Source organism: Seriola dumerili, unplaced genomic scaffold (genome assembly GCF_002260705.1).
Source record: "Seriola dumerili isolate Sdu_G_001 unplaced genomic scaffold, Sdu_1.0 BDQW01000242.1, whole genome shotgun sequence".
NCBI classification, from domain to species: Eukaryota; Metazoa; Chordata; class Actinopteri; order Carangiformes; family Carangidae; genus Seriola; species Seriola dumerili.
Window position 1 is genome coordinate 534619 of NW_019174497.1, and position 22265 is coordinate 556883.

Below are 22265 nucleotides of genomic sequence, written 5' to 3' on the forward strand. Positions count from 1 at the left end.
GGAGATGTAAGAGGAGGAAATACAGTATGTTTCTGTCGTAAATTTACATCCAAATAATTTATTTCTTATCTTGCAGGAAGTGTTTTATTCCCACAAATACTAAGAGACTCACATGTCAGAATTTTGTAATGTAGCCTATAATTTAGTGAACAGTGTCACATCAAAATGGGCTGGTTTATATTAAGGAGCTGTGTCGACCTCCTGCTGTTTGAAGTGACACAGTAACACTAACCTGTAATTTTACCTCGAGGTTAAGAGCAGGGGGCAAGATTGACAATAACGGGGTTTCCTTTTTGTTTTATCAGGTGTCACACGTGCGTATTTATCCAATAAAAATAATTTCTAAAACATGTTTTTAGTTAACATAGATAGATACAGGCATAGCACTAAATTATGGTATGTTGCCTTCTTTTAAGTCTTTCATTTGGAGTCGGACACCTTGGCTGCTCACCAACCCTGCCACTTATGTGTGAGTCTGTGAAGACAGAGTGAGAAACACAAAATGTAAAAAGAAATCCATCAGTGTTCAATCCCAAATCCTAAAATGATAATGTGCTGCTCTGTAACATGGTGAAGTTGAAGATTCATTAGTTTGTTGAAATAAAACCTTAAAATTGTCTCTGTATTAATTCTTAAATAAGATAGTACTTAATTATTTTCTTCTCACAGTCTTGATTACTCAACTGGCTCAAATCGGATCTACAATCAACATGAATAAACATTAAATGACTTTGCATGTATTCATAACATGGGAGCACGTGAGATCCCTTCAATCACAGTTGGTTTCCATCCAGCCTGATGCATATGTTCTTCATTGGGTGGAAATAAATTGGTTGTGTAGATGCTGCCCCTGACTCAGTGACCCTTGTCTGTCTCTAGGTGAATTGCTTTCACGGTGTGTTAAACGAGCCGTGGCCGTGTTGGTGTTTCCCTCCACACGGCGGCCGGGGCTCTAATCCGCTGTCTGCCAGAGTTATGTCACACACCAGCTATTGTGGAGGGTTTGATTGAAGACGCCAGATCTGACTAATTGATCCCTCGCCGCAGAGGTGCTCGGACACATGGGCCAGGGCTGAGATGTGTGAATTGGCAGTCCAGTCACATGACTGGCATTAGGCCAATCAAAATTTTTAGATTCAGACAGCGTGCAGCTTTGTTGTGAAGAGGCAATACTGACAGATGGTGTGTGTGAGAAACTGAAAATGATTTTAGGTGTGTACAAATAGAGAAGGGAAAATTGGATTACACAATGCCTTTGCTTCCTTATTGCCATTTTTATAGCATGTTGTCCTTTAAAATATTGTAGTAAACTCATCTCTCTGTCTACACATCAGCACACTGTGGAAAGCAACAATAACAGAAAGATATTAAAACAGCATATCTATGATGATTTGGTAGTAAGTTGGAATTAATGATACTAAATGTAGCCTTGACTTTCCAGAGACCAATTTATAGTGTAAGTGTAAAATATTCACTGCCTTCAGTTTAATTCAGTCAGGTCATGTGTTGCAGCTGATTACAAGGCAGCATGTGATGCTGCCATCTGTCCAAACGCTGTGAAACAATAACTTAAATTCTCACCAGGCACATAGCTAAAATTTTATAAAAAGTATTTATACTGTGAGAATCACGCTAGTGCAGTGTATCTCCGGGCTTGTCAGATGCACAAATGCGATACTGAAAATTTATCCAATATGTTGTGTTAATGTTTGTGTTAGACTGCGTACAATTATATGTCGAAAAAGCAGCATGTGGCATTAGGGGTCAAATATTAAAATGGAACAGAAACTGGACAAGATTCAAGAGCAGTATGTTTTTCACGTGTATTTCACAGATTAAGGATGTCATACACAGGCATAGGTACCATTTGAAATGTTTTGATGTCGATGTGATACCTGAGCTTTGGTACTGTAACCAAAATTATACTTTTTTTTGAAAAATCAGTGCTAGAGACAAACTAGTCAAACACTGCATCAAGATATAAATAGACATATACATTTGGCCATTTTCCAGTTCTACAAAGACCCCAAGACTGACAGTCACCGGTTTAATACTGACAGCAGGTCTCCCCACACACTCAGACCTCTAACATCAAAATCTCCATCAGAAATCTTCAAAGCATTCAGCTCTTTCTCCACATCATCCCTCAAAGAGGGACAAGTCTCAAACAAGGCCTGAAAGTGCTCAGTCAGTTTCTGGAAGGACACTGTGGGGTTTGTGCTGGTTTGAACCCATTCACCCTCACTTATGCTGTACTCCATATCAGAGGCCCACTTTTTCAGTACATCATAGTATGCATCTCTAAATTTCAGGTGTTCTTTGGCCAGGTCCATAAGAAGTGCAGTAGGCAGTGCAGAACACATGTGCTTCAGCATGTGTTTTTTCTGCAGCCAGTCCATGAGAAAATCCTGCAAAGCAGTTTGTGCGGCCGAGTTTTCCGTTGTCAGCAGAGCTGCAGCAATGACCCGACAGAAATGTTCTGCTGCTCTTTCACATCCCTGGAGGACAGAGTCTAAAAAGTGCTCTGTCCTGCAGGCTTCACTGCTTTGGCTCATCAAAGCACCCAGCTTTTCCATCAGCATCACCCCCTGCACCTCAGCATCAGCACCAACAGCTGACGGGTCTGTGAGAGGATTCAAGACTTTACATGCAGATTTGCACTGGATCATGTGGCTGCAGAGGCCGGTAACATCCGGATACTCACTGTGCTTGGTGTCTGCAGGACTCTTGCTGTCAAAGAGTATCCTCATGATGGAGCTGGGCAGCTTAGGGTTGTTTAACAGTCCAAGGAGCAAGTGGTGTTGGCACCGGGGTAGGTCCGAGAAGGAGACTTCAGTGTATCCAGGGATGGCAGCTTGCAAACTTTGATTTGTGAGCTGGAGCTGCTTCTCCATAATCCTCCTTACCGCTGAGTTATTGTGAAACCTGGAAAAGAGGTGTTCGCAATACCGGGCCCAGTGGAAAGCTCTGGACAGGGTTTGTTTATCCCACTGCTCCACCACACCGCTGTGCGCCGCCACGGCCAGCAGCTCCACCGTGCTTGCCAAGTTTTTCAGCACCGCCTCCATGTGGCGCTCTCTGCGTTCAGAGTTCAGCCTCTTAGCCGTGGACAGCCACTGTGGAGGACAGACAAAACCTAAATGTTCACCCAAACCACCCACACCGCCGAGAAACTGATATAACTAACTTTATGGAGCTATCGAGCTAGCTATAGGTTAGTTAGCAAGTCAAGTCAACAAAGTGCAGCTAACGTTAAACAGGTCTTCCCGAGCCACGTTTCAAAACAACATCCAGCGAACAGCTAGTGTTACACACAAAAGTGAATATGAAACATTAACAAAGGACTGTTTAGTGGAAATAAACATGTCTGCTGTTGTTGAACTCACTTGTCTTCTTTTTCGCTTTACTCTTGTCCCGCCGCCCGTTTTGTCGCTTTTAACACTGCGCATGCGTCAGTGCATCCAAAGCTTCAACAGCTGTTTTCCTTCAAAATAAAAGCCTATAATTGCCAGACTACAGAAGAGGTAGGAAGCTAAACGAACTCAGTATACACACATTTTTAACACACACAGACTTTTCACTTAAATGATCTACAATATATGGGCAATGCTACTGTAAAGAAGTATCTAACCTGTATGATAAGAATCTATTCGTGCATTTCTGTGAACATAGCAATGCAGCATTTATATATTTGTGATTGTCTGCGTCATGATAATGGCCGTGAATTACTCAACATTTAACTAAAAATAAAAATGTAGCACTCACAAGTATAAATGTACCAAATTTGACACAGTTAAGGTCTGCCATTTGGATCAAAGTACATGGGCACATATAGAGAAAAAAAAAGAGAAAATCCATTAAATCAACGTGAATTGAATTTCACGGAGTAACCTGCTGAATTCAGCCCAGATATGTCATATTGAGGCAACACAAAGAGTAGAGAAGAGGGAGGCACTGCCAGCAGGATCAAACTTCCCTCCCATCAGCAGCAGCAACAGCAGCAGCAGCTTGCTGTGAGTGTATATATGTGTCTGTGTGCGGGCAGATCCTTGTGCAAATGCGCAGTGAGAAAGACCTCCCCGGTCCACATTGGCTCAGTGTTTTGGAGCCTAACCTGTAGATCGATGCACCGCTGTGAAAAGCATGAAAAGTGGGATCCAGCAGTTCAGAGGACGAGTGAGAGGAAGGTGCGCACCAACGAGCTGAACCCTCAGGGTGAGCACAGATATGAAGCTTTTTGTGGACTCATGCAAGACATTTTCGCTGCTTTCTTACTGCCAAATGAATGCCAGACTTTTGAATGTCTGTAAGCATATTCTTTTTTAGGTTTGGGGGTGTAACTTGCAGTCATTAGCTCTTCTACCAGAATAATGCCATCTTCTGTTGCTTGTTTAAAAGTTGGGGCTCAGAAAAATTCTTACTTCTTGACAATTAATGTAAAGCTGTAAAGTTTTTGTTATTGTATTTCTCTCAAAATTAATTCCAGGTGTATTTAATTACCCAGACTCTGGCATATTTTCTACAATTGCAGCTCTCAGTCATTTCATTGGTTTAATTAGAGTGTGCTCAGCTGGATTTCAGTCATAACTCATCAGGCATCCTCCCTTGATCTTATTTCCAGAGTGGTGAAATGTCTGTTGTGGTTGTTTTTTATTTGTGACAGTTGTAAAGGAGGAGACAGCCTTAAAACCTTATTGTAGTTGTAAATGAAATGTGCCGCCCAGGGTTTTAATAGGCCAATGCAACACAGTCCAAAACCAAGTTATGGCTCTAAGTTCAGATATATCAACAAATGTGAGTATCGCATTGTGAGCAATATATGTGTATCACATTCCTTGAATGTTGTTTTTTGATGGTTCAGGGGTCAACTGATGGCCTGAGACAGCCTGTTAGATTTTTTTAAAAGTGCAGTACAACATCTGAGGATTTATGACACTCCATGTGGGCACTAATGGACAAAAGCAGGGTGATATTATATATGATATATATGTATGATATGATATTATTACAAGCTTTGTGCTGTTTATTTATGTTTTCTTGTGTGAGATCATACAGCAGAATATTCTGCTTTTTATTGACATTTTCTGCTGGAGACATTGTAAAGCTGCTGATACGATCTGTTACCTGAATGCTACACTCACTCACAGTATTTATCTGCAGTAGAAACATGCTGAGTTCCCCTGTTTAAATGGACAAATCAGCCTCCGGATCAGTTTACTGTTGTATAGGAGAAAGGAATGAAGAGCGGCGAGGCTTACGAGGACAGAGCCACTCTTGTTATTTCTAATTGATGTGATTCAGCAGTCAAAATTCCCATCCATATGCCTTTCCTGAAGCAATCTGCAACCAACTGTGGCATGTTATGACGGCTTTACTGAAGTCATGAGGCCTCTCGAGCTGAGAAAATGTATATTTAGATATCCCTGTATATTTGAATATCTCTGAGCCATAAAGGTTATTTGTTTCTGATTCTAATCCCATCTCTAAAGTCAAATTCTGAGCTGGATTCTGAAAATCACACATAGATAGATGAAGCAGCAAGTTCAGCAAAGGGTACATGCAGCATAAAGCCTGGTGGTTCTGGCTGTGCTTTTGGTCTGAAGTTGAAGAGGTCAGGCTACGGTGTGATGAGAGGAACCAGGTATGTTCAATAACAGCTGGTTGTTTCTCTAAGGACTCTTTCCTGGGAAAATGTAGGGGAAACCCACAGGATGTTTGGTCATGGTCCTGCGGAGGAGAATACAATCTTTTGAACTAAGACTTACTATTACATCAAGATAAAAGATCAAGTCCCTAAAATTGAGTCAGCTCAACAGCAAATATGGGGACAATGCATTGTTTTAAATCATATTTTTAGCTCAAGAAGTAGAATTTTCTCAACCCTTAAAGGAGCAGGCTCCTTCAGTTTATCTGCAAAATTCTAAATCACAAACATGGCTTTCATCAGACACTGAAGATATTTAAAATATACAGTGTATTAAAAATAATGAGCGAAAGATATTTAAGATAACATCTTCTCTGGGCTAGAAAATAGTTGCCCATCAACAGCTATGTCAAATACCCATGTTTTTATTTACACATAGCAGCAGTGAATGGGTTTGTGTGAATGGGTTTTGTACTTTGAGACATGAGAATTTGTCCCAGTGCCCTTGTTCTGTCCGTCAGCCTGCACCACAGTGGACATGGGAATGTAGCACCTGTGTGTGAGTGCTGAGCTCCGGAGTTTAGTGTGTGTACGCAACGAGGAGCTCATGTCTTCAGGAAGATAAGACGACCTCGGTCCGACATCAAGGTCCTGATGTCCAGTGTTGCACCACTGTGTGATTTGGTTACAGCCAACTCCAGTGGGACCTTGAAATGTTACACAGCTTTAAAGGTCAGATTCCTCACATTGTGTTGCACTCCCTCGGTATTCAAAGGAAATTTTCAGCTATCACACACTATGAACTAATTGTTCATGGCAGCATTGCTCTCTTGTTTACATAAGCTCTTCTTGTAATTTGCATTAAATATCCTGATGCTATTTGCCTACCATGGTGGAATGTAAGGTGTTCTTGTTTGTGCCCAGGCTGGAGGTAACGTTGTTTAAATGTGACAAATAAATTTCACTTCCACTTTTTGTTTCTTTAATGTGGCCTGAACATAGAATGTAGCAGTGACAAACATACAGGATGGATACAGTACAACATAATATCATCATATCATCTGTCTGTCATCTATGCTCTTCAACAATCTGTAACAATAGGAAAAAGTTAAGGCTGCAACCTGGAGCATTATCAACTTTTAAAAAGAGCCACATCTTAAAAATTCTGAAAGAGTCTTTGTCCATTTTATGCTGTCTTCATCTCCTTATATCTTAAAATAAAATCCCTTGATTAGATGACCACAGCAGCCTTTGAAGTAATGCAGGCCTTGAGTAAAAACAAAAGTTCCTCAGTATTCCTATGATGCTGCCGTCAAGCCTTGAATTTTTCACCTCTCTGCATCTCAAAGTCTTTCCATACCAGAGTGTACTTTTTGGAGACACAGTAATCACAGCAGCCGTGCTTTTAAACTGTGAATATTAACTGCTGAGCTGTTGATGTGTGTTGTTACGCTGCTCAGGTCTTACATCTGGTGCCCAGTTATTTTTTTCAATCACTCACTCGTCTCAGCAGCAAATGGAGTGACACTGGACTCAAATGTGAAAGATTTTCACATTAAAGCTCATACAGGGAACACTTGGCATACTGTAGCAGGGTATTGGAAAAGACTGTGAGAAATGTCTCATTTACTCAATGACTTCACTTTACAGGCATTAAGTAGCTGTTAAATATTGCTCTTGAATATTTATGTCAGTTGTAGTCTCTTCCACCAGGTCGTAATTTAAGGCCTGCTGCAGTGTTGACTGTAATGGATTGATTTGGACTGTATGATTGTCTGTATCAAAGATGGCAGAGTCATGTGAAGGAGCTCTTTGTTTGTGTCTGGTGTTTGTTGAATAAGAGTCCTACTGTATGATTCTGGATGTGTGGTATAAAAGGTTTCTCTTGTCCAGTGAGGAGGCGGACAGGAACTGTGCTGTCAGGGTCCATGAGAGCGTCTCATGTCATCAGGTGAACTGTAAACCACACCAGGATCTGGCCAAGAGGACAAAAGCACTCAGATCTCTCTTCTCTTATATCCATCTGGTCCTCCTCTGCTCCTTTTGGAAAGAATGGGACTAAATGTCAGCTGTATTTGAAGAATATTGTCATATGGATTCATTCTGATTATTAATTAGATCAGAAGTAGAAATATTATTCTATTCTCTTACAAGTATTACAAGTCCTGCATTCAAAAGAAAAAGCACAGAAGTATTATTAGCTAATTGTCCTTAAAGTCTTACACATTGTGCAGTAAAATGACCAATGCCAAGGCTATTTTATTGAGATGTGTTTATTTCATCATATATTAATGTATCATTATCACTGACGCCTTACTGTGTAAGCAGCTTTTTAATGCTGCTTGTGGTTGAGCTAGTTTACTGACTTTACATGCTGTTGTGTAGTTTAGTCTGTCACATCACATTATATATATATATATATATATATAGCTCGTTGTAGGTTTTGTATTTTATTCTGCAAAGTAACTAAGTGTAGATGTCACAGCCACTGCTTCCTAAAGAGCAAATTATATAAAGTATCTACATAACTACATGCTATATTTGAATACTATACATCTCAGTGCTTACATACACATAGTATATACTCCAACATATACATAAAAAAAGGAGGGGACAAACCCTGTGTTAAGTAATTCAAACCAACACAACAACAAAATCTGGCCCAAAAATATTCCATGGAGCTGAATCAACACCTCTGTGGCACAGTCGCTCTGCACGGTTATATCAATATAGATTTACATGCATGTAAAGTCTCCGGGGTTCCTTTCAAATCACATTGAAGGTTCACATTGTAGGAAACTCTGTGTGTCTTGTCTTCCTCCTCTCCTTTCTCTTCTCAGGCTGTCAATAGGGAACCATGTGCAGCTCCCTGAGCCCCAAACAGCCCAGTGGCCCCGGCCTCACAGACATGCAGCAGTACCACCAGTGGCTGGCCAGTCGACATGAAGCCAGCCTGCTGCCCATGAAGGAGGACCTGGCCCTGTGGCTCACTAACATTCTCGGTAAGCAACACTCCAGCACATTAAAAGAAAGGCCAATCTGACTTTGAGGATAGGTCAGCATCAGAGTTATGTGATAGTTTACATGCCATAAACCGATTAGTAATACAGTGTATAGCTAATTTACACAGCCAGAACAGGTCTACATCTTCTTGAAATGTTAACTTTAATCTGTTGGTGTTTGTTATAGTCATATACAGTTGGATTTGAAGAATTTCACAAATTCACATACAAATCAAACAGTTGTAGTTCATATTTTTGCATTATAAATCCTCAGGGCAGCAAAATGAGGATTTTTTATCTGGTGTTGTTGCTGATTCATTCAAATCATTCTCTTAGAAAATAGCTTGGCTTTGAAAAGTCCTGCACATTGTCTTATTTCTTATTCTTATATATAGTAATTGAACTGGTATTGCTGATGTAAACCCCTGTGCAGGGGACTGGAATCAATCTGAATCTCATTACAAACTATTTGAAAGCGGCAGAGTGTGTGAACCTGTTTCTATGTTACACACGCTCCCATAGATTTGCCATAATTGAATAATGGGGATCATTAACAGTGCTTGAGAAATGCACAGCCAGTGGTGGAGATTAAGCAGCGGAGCGAGCATCAGCAGAAGCTTTGTGCGTCGTTGCTGTTGTATAATAAATCTACATGAAGCAGTCTGTCGGTCTGACCTGAATTTAGTGACTCCAGTTTAGCACAAATCAACTCTTGGGCATGTTTGAAGAAAGTTGCATTTCAGGTTAACACACGAGAGACTTAGGGTGGTTCAGACTTTTTTCCATAGCCTGGTTCTCAAACTGGGGGTCAGGACTTCCACAAAGGTTCTCGAGATGACTCTAAGGGGTCATGAGATGATTTCTAGGGTAGTAAATAAGTAAAAAACTAAATTCTGTTACACAAAATTATATCTATTTTTTTGACATTTCTCTAGTCGTTGATTATTTTTGAGTTATATACTATATATGGAACCTTGTGCTAAGAATTTTTTGTCAAACTACCATTTATAAGGTTGATAACAAACCTTCAAACTCAATGTACTAATGTACCAATATGAGTCTTCTTAATGCATCTAATATGAGTCAATTGAAACAAAAAGTCTGTGAATGGAAATTCTCTCTGTGACTGAACTACTTGCAACTCGTAGGGCATCCACCCTGTGATGGAGGTAACAAGTAGCCGTTGCTTTGTGTTAGCGGTTAACACAAAAGTTCAAAACACAAAAAAGGTTTGGCCCACTGCTCTAAAAGATGCTGATTGGGAGGTTTAACTGTGGCACCACAGACCCGCCAGTGTCAACACAAAAATGTTCTTGTTAGCAAAACACAAATTCTCGGAATTGCTCGAGCAGAGTAGGTGACAATGTAAGAATTAAGCGATTGTTTGCAAAATTTCCAAGAGGTAAAATGCGTGTTTGTCAGCATTTTAAGATTTGTTAGACTGTGGAGAAGCAGTCTGCTGCCTCATTATTTGAGATTTTTCTTTTTGAAGCATGTATGGCTGCAATTAACATGGTTTAAGATTGTTCCCCCAAAAACTGAGAGTTATTGGAAATCCTGTAGACTTTATACGGTCAAACTGACATTTGCCTAATGGACTTGAAGCCAATTAAGTCCCTGAAACTGACTCCTGACTTTGTGCGAGCAACTTAAAACAACTTCAGTATCTTCTTTTTTTCTTTTTTTTTCTACCTCTGGCGCTCTGTGTATTTGCACTGGAACCAGCTAAGCCAGAAACCTCTGGTCTGATGTGGTGAGGGATCAAGGATATAAAGGCTTCAGAAGCACAAGCACCAGTGTGTCACCTGTAAATACACAGCATTGAACCAGTTTGTTGGTTAAAGCCATGCTCAGTACCTTTAAAGTCTTTTTATGCAGAGCAGGGTTTACAGTTTCAGGTGGGAGGAGCGGTGTGGTATGAGGATGAGTCCACTGATTGAGTAGGAGGTGGATGCTTGGTTATACTGATGAGTCATATTGTTGTTGAGAAGGGAGGCTGGTTGGAGGAACTGAGCAATTTATAGGACTGAGTATATGAGTTAGAATATTTCCCAGAGAGCCCTCTGGAATATATTTTCCTCAAACAGCGAGGAGTGAGGGAGAGAATGAGCGTATAAGACGGGAGCTCACTGAGTGTTTCTCAAGATTTCAATCTCTCTTTTCTGGGCTCATTTACAACATTTGGAACTCATTAAACATCGAACCCCCAGACCCCTCCTCCTATAAGAAACAGAAAAGGGATAAAAAAAAAAAAAATCTCTCCAGTTTCTTTCCACAGACACCCCCCTGCCACCACCTCCTATTTCACAATGATCTAACTAAGAAAGAATGGTCCTCTGGAAGTCAGTCAACTGGACACCACATGTTGATCACCAATCCATCTCTGCAACTGTGCAGGGCAATGAAGCATTACTGTGCACGATCAGATGCTACCTTTTCATATGTGGCTGTCATTACCACCCCGTGGTGTTTTCCCAGAAAATCCCCCCAGATTCCCCCAAATTATGTCATAAAATTTGAACATTTGGCTTCTGCAGAGCTGCATAAACCCGGCAGTGCAAGCCAAGCCCAATCAGCCAAGCAGTTTCTTGAGAGTCAACAACATCGCATCAGGTTCAGCTCCAACTGGGAATGGACTGGAGATTAGATTTTATTTCCTTATACAGTATATATTTTAAATGAGCACTTTTATGATGAATGTATGGTGCTGGACTCTGCTTTCTTTATGTGTCCCCTGGTCAGGTCTGGAAATCACCGCTGAGAGCTTCATGGATCGCTTAGACAATGGTTTCCTGTTGTGCCAGCTGGCTGAGACGCTACAGGAGAAGTTCAGGCAAAGTAATGGAGACCTGTCTGCCATTGGCAACAGCAAGGTACAGAGAAACCTGAGGATTACAGTAGTCTGGCATGATAACAGATACAGTGAAAACACTAATCTAGAAGCCAAATCTTGGCTGAAAGTGTTCCTAAACTAACTTTCAGCTTGAATGATTTGACAGAAAATTGTTTCTGAGAGGGAAAACATCAGTCTGGCAGTATTCAATGATTGAATCAGACTGACTGACAATCACTTTAGTCTCAGCTATTTTAACAACTCTACCGCTTGATTATAAAAGATGTGAAATCCAGACATAAGAAATACTGTTTTTGTGAATGTTATTAACTCAAATCCATATTTAGAATCATTTTTTGGTATTGCCACATAAAGTAACCACTGAAATCCCGTGTATTTTTTACTTATTTCGAAAGGATGGTTTAAAGGCAACAGTATCGAAGTTTTATTTACTATCACTGAGACAGAAAACAGCTGTACCCCAGGTTTCCCTCAACAAGATCAATATAAACTATATTCATCTCAAAGAAATGTCAATATCATGACCTCTGGATGGCAAAACTTAAAAATTATAAATAGCATTTGTTTTCCACCGTGTGTCTCACATCTTACTTGTTGATTGGTTTTGGCAGCTCTGACTATGAATCCCTGTTTTGCAAGGGCCTCCACAATTTCAGAAAGCAAAGCACAAAGGTGGGGTGGGGGATGGGGGATGGGGGCCGGCAGCGTTCAGCAGGGCAGAAATGAGAAAGTGAGGCTGGCAAGGACACATTAACTGACGGGGCCCCACATCCCCTGTGAGAATTGGCAGAGCTAGTCATGAGTCGTGAGTGAGGGTTTATGGAATTGAAAAGATTAAAGGATAACTTTATGTGGTTATCTGTAATTTAACCCAAGCAATCAGTGCAAATGTATATTTTACAAACAACTGGGGCACAAATCCTTCGACTGTATCAGCTTCAGGGCTACTGCAGGGCAATTCTGAGGTCTTCACATATATTTCTACCTGTGTAAATGTCAATAGAAACATCCTGTTGAGATTTGCATTGATCAACCCTGCAAAAAAAATTTTTAGCTCGGTTTGTTTTCTTCAAGACTAACATTTGGCTTCATGCCAGTTTCAAGATGAAAATAAAAATTGTCATAATCTCTAATATGACAAAGTCATGATCTTGCAGGTGTGAATTGCATGTTGTTCAATATCTGCAGTTACTATAGATATCTACTTACACATTGAGCTGACGTCTGTTGCTCAGTGGGATCATATGTTTGATTAGTTCATGTTTCTGTTCAAAGAGGCAGTTGGCTCTTTAGTGAAAGTTGTTGATGTTTGCACTGAGGCATTACTGCGCTGATGACGGCGGGTCTCCTGATCTCAGTGTGAGTGCAGCAGCAGCACAGATGTGAGGAAATACTTGAGGTCAATGACCGTGGGATGACAGAGGAGCTGCTGAAATAGAGGAGCCTATTGATGACGGAAGCCAACAGAGAGCAGAGGAGTGATCAGACAGATAAGCGACTTCAAAATCAAACAAAGCCACGTTATGATGTTTTATAGTGAGCGTGATTTATTGCTGTTTGTCCATGTTATCGCTTTATAGACCTTGCCTTAAGTGCTTTCACTTTAATGAGCTGTGAAAGATTAATATTGCTCTTCATGCCTGATACACTGTACTGTACCTCACCTTATGACTCGTCAGGTTTACAATTCACGTCAAACAACTGTTGCTTTGTCGTGGTTCTTTCTGGCTGTAGCTGTTTACTGTTTACATTTCACCACTTTAAAGAGAAAATCCATCTGTGTTCAACTCCCATTATAAGTGGATGTGGTGTGTGGAGTGGGAATAAGTGATTCCAGCAGAGGGACAGGATAAAGCGCGCTGTTTCCTGCTCATCTTCCTACGTCTTCACATCAATCAACATGAACTACAGATGAATGAAGATTATATTTCTTTCTTGTCATATTACTGCCATGTGCAATGTTCAATACAACCATCTCATCAACTGTTGCCACTAACTATTGTCACACAGACATTGAAACACACAAATTTAAAGCCTTATTACATGATACCAATATAAAATCTCTCTGCTGGCTCCATGGAGAAAAAGGGGAAAAGCTATCATGGTTCTGTGTAGTTGTTATAAAATCCAAGTAATATTCCCCCAAAATGTTGAACTAGTCCTTTAAAGAAATGCCTGTACAGCTGTGAGGGTAGAGGAATTGAGATTATGCTGCAGGTGCACATAAATAATAAAGTTTTTCTTCTTGACTGAAAGAAAATGACGTGATTTTCGAGCAAAGTACTTCCTCATTCTCATTATTATTTCCCGTCCATTTAAACATAATGTCTTCCAAAAGTTCTTTACCCTCTGTGCAATCATTACACACATAAAGGTGCAGGTATAATTCAGCGAGGCACCCCAGAAATAATAACATGTCATTCTTGATTGTTAGATCAAACCGCACTGCCAATGTGGTTGAGATTATTTCACCAGGAATGCAAAGTAATTCAACAACAGAAAGGATCCCAGAAAAAAAGTCCAAAGGAGAGCCTGGAAAGAAAAGAAAAATACCCACAAAAGCCTGCATATTTCCAGCATGAGCTCATTGCACCTTTCTCATAGCACAGACGCACATATCCTGTATAAAACCACAGGAAGGCGCATAAATCTCTCCGAACAGACCGTGTGGGGGCTGAGACCCATAAGCATGTCATTTGATCCCAAATCATAGAAGGCCTGGTAAAGTAGCCCTGGTTTTCTAACCCGCCATCTCCCATATTGATCTCTATGAAAAAGGGTCCTTGATCCTGATGTGAAACCAGAGCCTCAGCAGATGGAGAAGAAATCTGTGTAGATAAAGTGTGTGACTCTGTGTTGTGATGGAAACTCTGGGGGTTGGGGTGGACAAGTCACCCTGGTGGACCTTTGTTTTCTCTTTGTCACAGACAAAGTAAAAGCTCATGTTCAGTTCAGAGTCTATTCAAAAATGAAAGTGACTCTCCATCTTAGGTTCATTTTTGAGTAGCGTACATGAGGACATCTACTGACCTTTATGTCCGCAGCAGCGTATTCCCAATCGGAGGATACCATGTCGGCAGAGCGCCCCCTCCGGCTCTTTCTTTGCACGGGACAACACAGCTAACTTCCTGGCCTGGTGTCGCGAGGTTGGAGTTGGAGAGACATGTCTGTTTGAGTCTGAGGATTTAGGTGAGTCTGTTTTTTTTTTCTGCCATAAACATCACAACACTAGAAAACCTGAATGTAGGACAAACAGGATCCAGGTCTCAAAGAGTGTTGTACCTCTGTCAACCTTTGGCTGTCTCTGGCCACTGTCAGGGCATCAGACTCAGATTTCTGTTTCCTGTGAATGGCCTGATTGTGCAGGTAGGGTATCACACAGGTTGAACTGTTTCCCTCTCCTCCCCTCTGCGGTTCAGAGGACTCACATCTCCAGGCTCTGCTTCAGCTCCTTTGACTTCCACACAAAGCTCACAAGGGCAGCAGTCTGCTGGGAGCGGTGTGAGGGCAGCAGCTCTACCTGCCGATAAGGACGTGTGCATCTTGAATACTGTGCTCATGCACAAAATGTCTGGAGTAAAACAAAGGGAGCACAGACAGAAGGGTGTGAGTTAGTAGGAAAAGTAGGCCAACACTATGCAAATGTTTTCCTCAGCTCATACAGGGGCATTTTGCTCTCTTTCTCATTTATGCTCTCAGTATGTTATCTGTCTCTCTCCAAGCTATTGCAAGGATTTCTTGCACGTTATGTCATTTAATATGTTCACAGGCAAGATATGTGTGGGCTGACGATCAGATGTACAGTATGTGACCCTGCCTGTGACAGAAATACCTAAAATATTCATACATTCTTGTAATTTCTGACTAATGGCTGCTTGACCATGGCTAAGCAATTTAAACTATGCAAATAATTTCTGAAGGCCAAGTTACACACACAGCAAGCTGTCAGCACCGCTCCTTCAAATGCAGCAGACATGTAATTTTGATATAAAATGTTGTGGAAACACTTTAGAAAACAATACCTGATGTCTGTCTTCTGTCTCTGTCTCTGTCTCTGTCTCTCTCTCTCTCTCTCTCTCACTCTCTCTCTCTCTCTCTCTCTCTCTCTCTCTCTCTCTCTCTCTCTCTCTCTCTCTCGCTTCCTTTCTTTCTCTGGATGGATTTATCAGTTCAGCAGTAGATGTAACAACACCAGGTTTGCTATCATGCAGTGGATATTCTGTCTATAATGCATGGTGTGGTGTGTCACATGTATCATTCATCTTGTGTCCACTCTCACTGTCTGGTCATATAGTCAGTGAAGGTAAAATAAACACCTTGAGCCTTTGTACACATCCCAAGTTTGAACAATAGTTTTTCATTTGGTGCAAACAGGATTGCAGTGGGATGAATGCATGAAGTTCATGAGCTTGTTTTTTTTCTGCATCTTACCATTGTCCTCTCCATCGCACAGCCACTCACTCTCATTCATTGCCTTGTAACAGATACCGTACAATGTCAATATACTGTAAATACCCAAGAGTGACATTTCTTTTATCACTTCCTGCAGTTCTTCACAAGCAGCCACGCGAAGTGTGCCTCTGTCTTTTAGAGTTGGGACGGATAGCATCACGGTACGGTCTGGCTATTTCATATTTTCTCATTATTTATTTACGTTTATATTTGACTATTTCCCCATATACTTCTTGTGTATCGTTTCTTAATTTGACACCTATGGAATAACATTACAGGTACAATGTGGAGCCTCCTGGCCTTATAAAACTGGAGAAAGAGATTGAACAAGAAGAGAAAGCACCTCTACCTCCTCCATTACCTGTATCTCCAGCTCAGCCCCTCCCAGCATCTCCTGCGTCATCTCCTTCCCCGTCTCCTTCCCCGTCCCCGACTCCTCCCAAAGTGACTTCCAGCAAGAAAAGTACAGGGAAGCTGTTGGATGATGCTGTAAGTCAGCACAGTTCACTCCTGATTTTGTTTCTATTTTAAATATCAGAGGGGAAACATCTGTAATAAGTTTATCTTTGTGTGTGTTACAGGTAAGACATATCGCTGATGATCCGCCCTGCAGGTGTCCAAATAAATTCTGTGTGGAGAGACAGTCGCAGGGTCGATACCGTGTTGGGGAGAAGATGCTCTTTATCCGAGTGAGTGTATTCTAATCACCCTATAACGTGGCTTCATGTTTAGACGTATTCAGGATCAGCTGGTTGGAAAGTATTCAAATCCTAATGAAACTTAAGAATACCACAGTGGAAAAATGATTAATTTAATGTAAAAGTTCTGGTTTAAAAGTTTAACACAGGGAAAAGAATAAAACTATCAAAACCTTAATTTTTGCAATTTAAATGTAAAAGTACTGATTGTGAAGAATCTTTGTTGATTAACACATAAGCAGTATTTTATTGTTTTGAGAGGCTGAAGAGAGGTTGCTTGTTAATTTATTTACACAAATGAAATATAAAAAGACAGATAAAAAATTGAATATATAAAATCATAAAAGATGCAGGCAGGCAGAGAAAAAAAACAAAACAAAAGGATTGTGGTTCCATTAAAAGAGCATCAGATATCATCATTCCAACAACATCGTATTTCAGGAGCACAATAACTAAAATCGTCATTTATGCTCTCATCTGTGCAGACCAGAATCAAAATATTATTCAGACTTGAAAAGCATGTTTTATAAAACCCTCTGGGGATGGGTTTACAACTTTACTGGGAGCTGAGTTCCACTATTAGAAGATCTGAATTGCTTATTTGAAGTTGTCGGAAATACAGACCGCAGCTGATGAATGTTCTGCTTTCACAGTTATGAATGGTGTTAAGTGTACTTCAATAATTATTATGAGATACTTGTACTTTACTTAAGTACCTCAGTTTTATGCTACTTGTGCTTCATTACATTTATTTGACAGCTGTACTTACTAACTTTGACTTTACAAATTAATATTTTTTATACAAACCTTATCATCAGCATGAAATATGATATATTGTTAAAGAATTATCTCCACCTCAACCAGACACAATGCCACATTAAAATCTTTCTTGCACATCAGTGCTCCAGTAATAATAATTCAACTCTGACATGGACGTGCTCAGTGAGTAGGCTACTCTCTACTCTTTATATTTATAAAAATATGAAGTCCAACAAAATGGAAATAATCAAAAAAAAAAGTGAAGTGAACTGTATGATTAAACTTACCTCTATGAGTCTGTTCATAGTGCTTAATGAGTGAAAATATGTGCAAGTTAGCTGTGGAGAATTACTCTAATTGTTGTACAGAATTAATAGATTTTTACAGTGGAACACAGGGCTGATAACAATAAAGTCTCACACTGCAGTGCAAACTCCTCTCCATTCACACACCATATGGCAGTGTGTTGATACTTGGCTGGCTTTGGGATGAAAGTCATCCATTGTGTCTGAAGAGCCCGCCTTTGCTGTGAGGTTTCATTTGCTGGTAATGGTATTCCGACAATGTCCATCTTCAGCCAAGCATAATGTGGCTCACTAGCTATAAAAGGAAAATAAAAGCCACTCATTTCCATATGATCTGAGGACCAAGGTATTACTCGGAAAATATTTAACTAAGCTGCATCACCCAATACTGGCTGTTGTATTAATTACATCTTATAATCACACTGAATCTATCAGCCCAGGAAATGTAGCTTGACTCCGGAGTGGAGGGATAAAATGGTTCTGGAGAAAGATAAATGGAGGCTAACACAGATTAGAGAAGTAGCACCGGTCCCCTCGGGATCTTGGTTACTTGGCAACCCACAACCAGGATTCACACCTCTAAGAATGTGATTCATGCCGACGGTATGTTTAGGATGTGCAGACGTGCAAAAGAGAGGTTACTCTTGGATGTCCTCTGCTGTCAGCACATTATATTGCAACTGCTACTGTTAAATCTCAACCAAATCAAATCTCAATCATTGTACGGTTTGGATGAACAAAGCTGTTTTGAAATATTAGTGAGGAAAGTAAGTCGCTAATTTGTAAGATAAAAAGTATTTCACGCTGGAATGAACATGATAAACAATTTAAATCTGAATATTTATCATTGTTTATGCTTTTCATTTACTGAACGCTTCTTCATTGTGTTGCTGAGCAACCAAGGACAAATGGTGAGAAATTCACAGTGCCCGCTCAGTGCAGTTGTACAGTATGTAGTCTAAAAAAAACACAAATATTACATGTGTATTACCATGTCATCATGTGTACTATTCACAGTTACAGTATGTGTGATACATTATTTGATCAAGTCAAACCAAGTGTTAAACCTCTATTCCTCTGTCTCTCTGCCAACACTCTTCACGGAGAAGATTCTTTAATTAAAATTCCTCCGATTATTTGACCCCTCAGCAGCTGTTCTCACTGAAAAGGCATGAATACACGGCCAGCCAGTGTCTGTATGCAGCTGCAGAGCGAGGACAACAGTGGCATGCAGCACACATAAGACTCTACTTCACAATAATCTGTACAGCCTGAGAGGCTGACCTTCTCAGCTCCTGGAATAAATGAGGTGGTTGTGGCTTCAACAAGGGAGCAGTACTAACGCTGCAGCGTCTGTGAGAGGTGCTGTCCCAGCTCGGCCCCGGGCCTCTGCCCTTCTCTAGGTTGCTGAGGGGAGACTCGGTTTCAGTAGGGGTCTCGTCCCAGAGCAGCATGATTGAAACCGCTCTGCATCACTCGGATCCATTAAATCCACAGTCACAAAGCCTGAAGGCCTGGTGCTGGTGATTGGAAGCACTGCCCTGCCACTGCCCTCTAGATTGATTCTTTTAAGAGGCTTATAAATGTTGCATGTTATGGTGCTGGAGGGCAGGAAGCCTCATACCTGGCCAGACTGAGGTGACAATCTCATGAGGTAGTTTACCCTTTTTATCATTACGATTTAGTTTGGTATTTGTCTGAACCCTTCTCTTACTGATTGTGTTTTTAAAGACAAATGTAGCATCACAGAGGTCTTTGCAGTAACCTGCTTATTTACTCTGCTTCTGGCGGCGTTCAGTAACAAGGCTTGTTTTAGTGGAGGTGTAATGATATCTTAATGAGGTAGGGGGTGATAAGGCTCCACAGTGAGGCCGACATGTTTTATGCGTGTGGCCTCTGGGGAATGCAAGTGTCTGAGCTTCCAATATACCAGAGCCTTTTATTTCTTCTTCTCTTTATTATAATGGCTAATGTTGCCATGGTAGCCAGCCTTGAGAATGTGTCCTGATGCGGCAGGGGGCATCATTTTGAAGCAAATGCTGCAGATTTAACAATGAAAAAAAAACAAAAACAAATACTGCATTTAATTCATTGGTTAAACAGAGCATATCATTTTTGGGTTTGATCCTTTTTAGTGATGAAATGTCCATGAGCAGAATATTTGTTAGAAATGCTAATGGTGTGCGTTTAGGGACGGTAGTGTCTGTAATTGTCCAGGCTGAAATATATCAACAACTACTGGTTGGACTGTCATAAGATTTAATGGAGACATGGTCCCCACATGAATCCAACTGACTTGGCTGATGACTGGCTTTTCCTGAAGCGCATCAGGAGGTTCATGTTTTTGTCTGTCAGTCAAAAATTGGGTTGAAATTACAGACTTGTAAGGCCTTGGGTGATCCCCTCACTTTGTCTCTAGCACCACCATGGGAACTACTGGACTGATTTGCCAAGAAAATTTGCTTCATTCAACATTCATGTCCCTCTCAGGCCGAGCCTTAATAACTTTACCTCTTACGCCATCAAAAGGTCAGAATTTGTGTTTGTTGAATGTGTTCAATACTTTTGTTTTATGACATTCTAGTCTCAGCTGAATGGTAAACTTAATACCTGCTTAACATTAGCATCTTAGAATCTTGTTTATTGGGCTATGTAATTCCATACATCAAACAGTGAGATGTCTCTGTCAGTCTTTTTGTCAGTAGCTTGCTCAACAAGGCATTAAGCTGGTGGGAGATGGAGAAAGTCTCCCTCCAGGGACATCAACCAGTCTGAGGTCTCCCCATCAATCAACAAGCTCTGACATCAAAGCCATGCTTAACTGTTCAGTCTACTTCAACCCAGAGCCTCAATCAGGGAAATGACATTAGTCCTGTAGAAAGGGGAGCTCAGCAACAACCATTCAAAGCTCTCCTTTGACATCAGAAGCAAAACCATAATCCTATTTCTCTCTGCAGATGCTGCACAACAAGCACGTGATGGTGCGCGTTGGTGGAGGTTGGGAGACCTTTGAGAGCTACCTGCTGAAACACGACCCATGCCGCATGCTCCAAATCTCCCGGGTGGAGGGCAAGACGTCCCCTGTCAGCGGCAAGTCCCCGAACATCAAGGACCTCACCCCTGACAGCTACCTGGTGGTGGCAGCTCACTACCGCAGCAAAAAGTGAAACTGAAAAGTGCCATTAACAGAAGGACACAGAGGAGGACTTCTTTCTGTTGTTTCCTCCATAATGGACATGGCTATCTAACATATGCCTGATTTTATAAATAACACAGCTACAGACACAACAGCATTCATGGAAAGCTCACTTGTGTAATAGTGATGCTTGGCTTTGTTTTCTCAGACAAAGAGAATTCAATCAGATGGATGTTTTTGATCAGATGAAGTCTGGAGTCACACAAGTAGGCCCTTAACATTGGCTGCGGTTGTGTTTTATCTAGTTTTGCAGAACTGCAAAATGAAAGCTTTGAAAAAATGTGTTAATCATGACAATATAATGAATTAACTGGGTACCAGTGGAGCTGTACATTGTATTTGTATTTTAAGCAATATACAGTATCACTTTGAGTAGGTAGAATGTTTTCAGTTTTTTGTAAGTGGTGGAGGTTCCAGGACCTTCAGGAAGTCTGTAGCCCTTGGCAACCTGGAGTGGATTCCTTGATTTGTTGGCAGACAGAATTTTTTTACACTATACATTTTACACTAAGACATTGTATTGTTTTTCCTGTTTTTTTGTGTTTGTTTTTTATAATTGATTGTAATTTGGCTGATATTGCTATCCTAAATTCTTTACAGTAGGACACCACACTCAAGCTTCAAATTGAACTTTAACTGTGGCATTACAAGTGAAACAAATATTAACACATCAGTCCACTGTATAGTATTACTGTAAAAACTACCACATCTCTCCTAGAAACCAAACATTGTGCATAAAATGTAATGGCTTTTTCTTTATAATCTATTTCTTATCAGGCTAACAACATGACGCAATGCTTAGATTGTTTACATATTGAATAACAATTCTATGCAATGCATTTTTATACCATTGTATATTTTTTTTAATGATTATTAGCTCCTGTTTTATAGCATTTCTTTTATAAGAATGGGGACAATCGCTTGGACAAGATGCAGTGTGTAGTTAAATAGAACCTCATTGATAATAATACAGTAGCCATAATCATCTATGGTTCTGCAATTCTTTTATGTTATACATTACTGGCCTCTAGAGGCAGTGCAATCATTGAAATCTGAGGAGTTATGTTTAAGATTAGCTTTAGATTTTTGCAGTTAAGAGACATAATTCACAACATTATCGTCCAATGTGTTCATTTCTCCAACGTCCTCCTTGGAAAATGAATGTGGGACTGTTATGAGATCAGTGGCTATGCAATGTAACCCATAAGCCTGTATGTGCGGTAAGTCCAATGTCTGTTTTTAGATGTAAAATTTCAATAAATTCTTAAAACTTGAATTTTCAAAACTTGAAAAATCTGTCTTTTCATGATATACAAACCATTATTGGGTCAGCTTTTTATCAACTGAAGACTCAT

The 22265-nt window shown here is 40.5% G+C and overlaps 2 protein-coding genes across 4 annotated transcripts; one reads left to right on the forward strand and one right to left on the reverse strand.

Annotated features, from left to right (window-relative positions):
* Window positions 1-1827: 1827 nt before the first annotated feature.
* On the reverse strand, window positions 1828-3418 carry fancf (Fanconi anemia complementation group F). 3 transcript variants are annotated; one of them, XM_022756303.1, is made up of 3 exons: window positions 3387-3418; window positions 2705-3116; window positions 1828-2623 (listed from the first exon to the last, which is right to left on the reverse strand). In XM_022756303.1, exons 2-3 carry the CDS (start codon window positions 3066-3068, stop codon window positions 2040-2042), a joined length of 948 nt encoding a protein of 315 aa, XP_022612024.1. In that variant the 5' UTR covers window positions 3069-3116; window positions 3387-3418; the 3' UTR covers window positions 1828-2039. The 3 variants fall into 3 exon arrangements, with proteins under 3 accessions (XP_022612024.1, XP_022612022.1, XP_022612023.1); XM_022756301.1 differs by having other exon boundaries at window positions 1828-3116; XM_022756302.1 differs by lacking the exon at window positions 3387-3418 and adding an exon at window positions 3364-3386 and having other exon boundaries at window positions 1828-3116.
* Window positions 3419-4074: 656 nt separating this feature from the next.
* Window positions 4075-22178, forward strand: gas2 (growth arrest specific 2). Its single transcript, XM_022756212.1, has 8 exons — window positions 4075-4215; window positions 8485-8646; window positions 11389-11519; window positions 14545-14689; window positions 16050-16113; window positions 16231-16441; window positions 16534-16641; window positions 20672-22178. Exons 2-8 carry the CDS (start codon window positions 8502-8504, stop codon window positions 20879-20881), a joined length of 1014 nt encoding a protein of 337 aa, XP_022611933.1. The 5' UTR covers window positions 4075-4215; window positions 8485-8501; the 3' UTR covers window positions 20882-22178.
* The last annotated feature ends 87 nt before the right edge of the window (window positions 22179-22265 follow it).